Raw genomic sequence first — 6,806 nt, 5'->3', positions numbered from 1 at the left:
GGAAAAGGGAACTTCAGAGGCCCTCTGGGCGGTTCTGGGCCTAGGAAGAGCTAGAGGTTTGAGGACTCAGAGACCCAGCAGGCAGCCCAGTGTGATGGCAGCAGGGCCGGAGGGGCAGGACTGGACCCTCTAACAGGGGAAGGGATCACTGGAGTCCCACCCCTATCCATTTGATGCAGACTGACAGTTAATTTGAGATCAAAGGCTGGAAAGCTGGCTCTCAGTCTTGTCCAAAAACGGGTGTCTGCTGTGAGGCTGGGGGGTGAGCAGCCCCATTCAGGGGAACAACGGTTATCAAGCAGGGTCTCCTGGGAGAGACGCCCGGGTTCAGCTACCTCAGAAGAGCCTCTGGGCCCTCATCAACACTAAAGCCAGTTCTCCTTGGTTTCCGAGAAATCCCTGTGCTCCGATAAACCTTCAAGCCACATTTTCTGTCACACAAAGAGCCCAGTGGCTAGAATACTCCAAACACGGTGAAGACTTTCACAGGATTAGAAGTTTCCAGTCACTTTTAAATTTCCACCCTTCTTACTAGCCCAGGAAGGGAGTGAGATTTGTACCAGCAACTTTCCCTCGGTCCCTCTGACTGGATTCAAACCCTCATAATCTACCAACCACTGTCCTGAGGACGGTCAGACACGAAAGTAAGTGAGGAGCGAACAAATGAGATCCCATCGTTGGCCGTAACTCCCAAAGGGAGACCCTGGCTTGAGTCAGAGGTATGGGGAAGGATTGGTGAGTCCCTAACCCTTGTTTCTTCTTGGCAACTCACCCTTCTGCTTGGGTCTTTTCTCCATGAGTGTTTAAAGGACAGAAGAGGCCCCAGCCTCACCTGGAAGCCCAGACTGGAGGGGAGCGAGGTGGCGGCCAAGCAGCGTCACACTTCTCCACCTTCTTCTCCTTGGGTGGCTGCCCACAGGGGAGGCCAGAGTTGGGGGAAAGGTGGGGCAGGGAGGGCAGGAAGTGGGGGCCCTGAGCGTCTGGGCGGGCGGACGTGGGCTCATGACCTGCCCACCTCTCTGCAGACCTAAGCCTGCCCAGCTCCCATGTATCACTGCCTGTGGAAATTTCTTCTGGTTGCTGTATCCCTGACCCTCCTGGGCTTCTTCCTCCAAGAGGAGAATGAAGAGCATCTTAAGTACAGCTTATCGTTGGTAAGTCCCAGAGGTTGAGGCTGGACTACTTGCAAGTCCTTCAAGAGGGGGAAGTTTTCCAGTTATGCAGACACTCTGAAATCACCATGGAAGTTCTAAGAAGAAAGCTCTTGAAGAATCAGAAGAGGTTCAGAGAAAAGATAAATATTGAACTTGAAATACATACAAGATTTGAGTAAAGACAAGGAGGAAGGGAAGGCATTTTACGTGGGCAGAGAGCCGCCAAACCACTTCTTCAAGACTGTGCTGACCAGCAAGACCAGCCCGCCGCGATGCCAGCCAGCAGGGCCACGTCCCTTCCAGAGCCAGAGACATTACTCCTTCCACTCCTCATTTGCAGGGATAGACACTCAGAGCTCTGAAATAGCTCCTCCCTGATGTACGATACCTGCAAGTGGAGAAGACCACATCCAGCCCAGGCTGTGCTCAGGTCCTAGCGTCCACGTTTTTCTGAAATGCCTCAGAGCAGCTAGAGCATAGCATAAGGCGGGTGTGGGGACATGGTTTAGTGATGTGTGTGTGGTCAGAATTGAGCAAAAGAGAGGACTTTTGGATTGAGGCACCATGTGTAACTTCTTTGAGGACAGGACCAGGCATCGGCCCTCAGCATCTGTTGCAGAACCCCACAGAGTCTAAGCCAAATTAACGATGTCTGCTGCCTGATAACTGCAGGGGACTTAGATGTGGGGCCGGCAAGTTCTTACTTTACATACTCCTGGGACCTTCCCATAGACATTCCACATAAAACTGAGGGTCCACTCCGCTGACTCCAGGGACCACCAACTCTTCTAGAAAGTCTCGTGTGTCCCCAGGATGGGGGTGGGAGAGTGGCTGACTACATCCTGGGGCTTGCCTGGCCTGCCCTAAAGGGGGATCCAACCCTCAATTGACTCCAAGGGTCTAAGGGAAACCCTCAGGGCTGATGCTTATCTTACTATAAGCAGGAGGAAAAGAAAATACTGTGGCAGCTAGACCAGGAGCAAATCAGTTCTGAAGTCAAGAACCATCTGGAAACCTTCAAGGACATGCAGAAAACCTCCTCTCTACTCCAGCAAGCCAAGTACAAATTCCTAGCTGGAGTTCCTCCCCAGCAAAAGAGTGAGTATGGGCAACCCAGTGGTCAGACTGGGAGACAGTCAGATAGGCATTTACTACAATAAGAGAAAGGAAGGTGGGTAAAGGGGGGATGGGCTGGCGAGGAAAGGAAGGGGCTCGGAGGCAGAGCCTGTTACAGATCGCAGTGTGGGTTATAACCCCATGCACATTTTCTTCCACTCTCCGCCCCCTTGAATGACCAACAAGCTGAGATGCCAACAGTGGCCGTTAAGGAGCCCTCATTTAGAGACAATCAGTCCCAGCTGGGAGAGGACCTGGAGGGGCATGGGAGAAGTCTGCAAGGAGGCACGAGACGGCAGGGGTGTAGTCCTACAGGCACCAGATTGCCAGAACCCTTGGGTCCGCCTAGGTCCCCAGGTCTGGTTGACCCATGGTCCCTAAGATAACACTGAGGACAAGGCCGGCAAGCTTACCCTGGGTACCCGGCAGTCTTTCCCATCAGAGGGAGCCTTGTCCTTCTGAAATGGTGATCAAATAAAACCATTACTATTTCTGACCAGAGGTCTGCCCTCCCAGGGAGAGGAAATGTGAGTTTGTCACAGGTGACGCGCATTAAGGGGCAGGCGTGGGAGGAGGGACCGGGAACTCTTCACCATCTTAAAGTGCTCAGGGCCCCCCTCCTCCCCCCAGAGCTGCTGGTGGCGGGCATCTCCTCAGCACGTCACCCTCATGGGAGCTACCTCTTGGACACCCTGCAGTCCCTGTTCCAAGCTTCCTCAGAAGCTGAACTGAATTGCATTGTGGTGCTGGTCTGCCTGTCAGACTCCGACCCTGAGTGGCTCAACCAGACGGTCACCAATATTTCAGACGGCTTCAAAGCACATGTTGAGGCCCGGAGGCTACTCGTGGTCCAAGGCCACATCAGCGGCTCCCCTCTCCTGGGAGGCCTGAACAACAGTAACCACTCTCCACCCTGCAAGACACCGTATTCCAGGCAGAAAGCGGATTATGCCCTCCTCATGAACTTCGCTATCAGTGTCTCCAGACACTCCCTGATGCTGGAAGATAATGTTCACTGCACCCCCAAATTTATTTCTACCATCTATTTGACACTGTTAGCCTGGAAAGAGCGACCTTGGGTGATCCTGGAGTTCTCCATCCTGAGCCTCTCGGGGAAAGTTTTCCACACAAGTGACCTCTCCCGCCTGACATTTCTCCTCCTCCTTTTCCACGGAGACACTCCTACTCATTTGCTTCTTTCTGAATTCCGTCTTCTCTTGGCCCAAAACATCCCAATTCGTTTCAGCAACTCAGTCTTCCACCACGTGAGCAACTACTCTGTGCTGGAGGACGTGTGCTTTCCTGTAGAAGGAAGAGACCTTCAGTGAACCGGACAACCCCACTGCCAGTGTCCACACTGACATGATGTCAGCAGTGAGCAACATCCCACGATACACTTACACTGAGTAAGGACTGCTACGCCACCCTCAACCCTTTAAAAGGCAACCACCTGACAGTGATCCTGGAGGGGCCACAGAAAGCCACCCGGATAGAAGTCCTGACAGGTTCTGACAGACAAAAGCAGTACCGGCTGGCACACAGGCAAGTAGAACTGGGCCATGGTCCCTTGGAGGATTTCAGAGGCTGTGCTCGCTATGCCCTGCTGCGTCCTCTGATAGAAGGGAGTTTGGACCGGAGGGTGTTTTATGAAAAAGACTCTGTGGAGGAGTTGAGTTGCATACAGCTGCTGGTGCGAGCACCTCAAGAGTCTTGGCTCCTGATCAGGCAGATCAAATTCTGGACCAAGCGTGAGGAGGAGGAGGAGGAGGAACAGTTAGACAGCACAACCAGACTCTGGGAAGCACAGGGTTGGGGAACGGAATCTACACGATTGGCAAGAAATAAAGCTAGAAATTGATCAAGGCCTGCTCACTCTGAGTTGGGTGACCACATACTTTGTTGTCCTAACTGGGGGACACTTTTGAGAGTGAATGGAAACACTATTAAAACCTACGCTAGACCACAGATGTAAATCAGGATTGTCCCAGGCAAGCTGAGATGTACGGTCACCCTAATTCTGATTTTGTTTAGGTTGCTTAAGTGCAAGGACACCATCTGATGAGGGGCACCTCTGGCTCCAAGGGCCACAGTGCAGGAAGGAGTCACCATGAGCTGCCCTGACTCCTATCTGCAACATATGCTCTGCCCTGAGAGCTCTCCAGAAAGGAGCTGCTGCCCTGTCTAGAAGAACTGCAGCAGTCTCGACAGCACCATGGCTGTGGAGTGGAGCTGACTATACACCTGTCTTAGTCTGTCCAGGCTGCTACAACAGAATGCCACAGACTGGGTGATTTATAAACAACAGAGCTTTGTTGTCACAGTTCCGGAGGCAGGAAGTCCAAGATCAAGGTGCTGGCAGGTTCAGGGTCTGGGAAGCCTGCCTGCTGGTTTGTACGTGGCCGTCTTTCTGCTGGGTCCTCACACGTGTACCTCACAAGGGGTGAGGGAGCTCTCTGGCTTCCTTTATGGGACCACTGATCCCATTCACATATGATCTTCCCTATAGGCCCTATCCCCTCCAAAAGGCCCAGCTTCCATATACTGTCACCTTGGGGGTTAGCATTTCAAAGGATGAATTCTGGGGAGACACATTTAGACCATAGCAAGACCCAAACCTCCAACATGTCAAGGTTAAGACCTCACTGGAGCAAAGATCACTTAGCTGGGATTCAGAAACTGACGTTTCAAGCATTTATGAACACCTTAGAACCGTGTGCAAAATTTGGTATAAATTCATATGTGCATTTTTCTAAGGATACTTTACTTTTATCAGAGCATAGAAATGTTCCATATCTGCCCCAAAAAGTTAAGAATAGCTAAACCAGCAGCTGTAAACTTCCTGTGGGAAGAAGGACATATAACTTAGAACAGAAATCTATTTCCACTGAAAAATAAGAGGTTAAGTATACACATTCTTTCATGTATCTATTCAACAAATGTTTGGCTGCAGACTTAAGGCTAAGTGCTGTTAAAGACAGTGTGAATGATAAGACAAACCAAACATAAATGACATGAAAAAGAGGCTTAACACGAATATCAGCAATTAAAATTAAATGTGACGTATGTGCCAGGTCTAACTGGATGAGTGAAATGGATGAACCCCAATAAAAACATAAATGAAAGGGTTTTGTAGCTTTTTTATTTTTGAAATTTTTCCTAAAGTTAAACATATGGGGGAAAAAATGAATGTAACAAGTTGCCTTGTACTAGGATATTTATTCTCCCATTGCATTAGAAACAGAATCACATCGTGGCAGATCACGTGCACATCAAAAAAAGATAAAAATTCCCATGTTCCTTGAAATTTGTGTTGACCAATAAGATGAAAGCAAAGTCTTTGGATGAGGTTTCTATTTGAAAATTCCAACAAGGGCTTTTTCAGCTGACAGGAATGCTTTGCTTTGGCCTGATAACTCTTTGGTACCTTGTTCTTTTGGTAGTGCTGTCAACCAGATGCTACATATATATTTTGTTCAGTTTTCTTGTTGTCTTCAGTAAGAAGCTTCAAATTACCTAGATTGCTATTATTAAAAAAATTTTATGTATGAACTGAAAAGATCTTCAAGACACAATCATTAAATAAAAAAACTTAGACTTCAGTACAAAATTACTAATTTATGCAAACATTTTCTATACGTTTCTATTCAGTGTAATTACAAAAAAAAAAAAAGGAACTACAGAAGATTGTTACTGGCAGTTTGTCTGACTGAACCCTTAAAAACTCTCCTGATTAAAACAACTACATAGACTACACATGGCACTTAGAAGTTAAGTGTATCAGTGAAATGAAAAGAATACAGGAAATTCTTAGAGACTGAAAAATTAAACTAAAATAGGAATCCAGATAGGTAAATAAGGACTAAGCCGGGTTTTGCCCTGAGGGAATTAGTCAAAGGCCAGTGACACTGGGCTGAGCCGTTGCAGGGAGGTCAGAAGGGTCGGGACTACAGGGGGTTCTGGGATGTGGGAAGCCACCATGTGGAGCCACAACACCCTGGGCTACACTTCAACACAGAGAACTAGAGAGATACTCACATGCGAAGCAGGACAAACAAAGCCTGCCTGTCTCAATCCTTAGCACTGCGAGTGGGAGTATCTCCCCTTGTGGTCCTAAACACAAGCTGTCCCGTGTGCAGATTTGCAGCCACCCAAATCAACACTACTAGGAGATCCCAGAAATCTCCAGCCAAGATTATTTTAAATTGGTCACCACTCATGTTGGTAATTTCCTCCAAGATACCTGGAAAAGGGAAATGCAAATCTTTTGAAGAATTCAGGACTCAAAGAATTCTCACAAAATTCTGAAGAACATAAATTCACAGTAAAAAAAAAAAAAAAAAGAAAAGAAAGAAAAGAAAGAAAGAAAGAAAAAAAACCCACAAAACACACAAAGAAATAAGGCACCATACTGAGAACCAGAAGAAGAAAGCAACAGCATCAGAGCTGAAAAGACCTCAAATATTGGAAAGATGAGACACAGGATTAAAAATCACTTTTAATGTTTTAAAAAATAAAACTCCAGATTGAAAATATGAG

General features: G+C 48.0%; 1 protein-coding gene across 1 annotated transcript; it reads left to right on the top strand.

Moving 5' to 3' along the window:
* Positions 1-1,046: 1,046 nt before the first annotated feature.
* Positions 1,047-4,329, top strand: LOC116659228 (alpha-1,6-mannosyl-glycoprotein 4-beta-N-acetylglucosaminyltransferase-like). Its single transcript, XM_032466459.1, is given in 6 exon segments — positions 1,047-1,154; positions 2,096-2,252; positions 2,901-3,576; positions 3,578-3,673; positions 3,675-4,043; positions 4,302-4,329. Coding segments are annotated over 6 exon segments (1,434 nt in total).
* The last annotated feature ends 2,477 nt before the right edge of the window (positions 4,330-6,806 follow it).

Source organism: Camelus ferus, chromosome 23 (assembly GCF_009834535.1).
Source record: "Camelus ferus isolate YT-003-E chromosome 23, BCGSAC_Cfer_1.0, whole genome shotgun sequence".
In the NCBI taxonomy this organism is placed as follows: domain Eukaryota; kingdom Metazoa; phylum Chordata; class Mammalia; order Artiodactyla; family Camelidae; genus Camelus; species Camelus ferus.
This window is presented reverse-complemented; position numbering and strand designations above follow the sequence as displayed.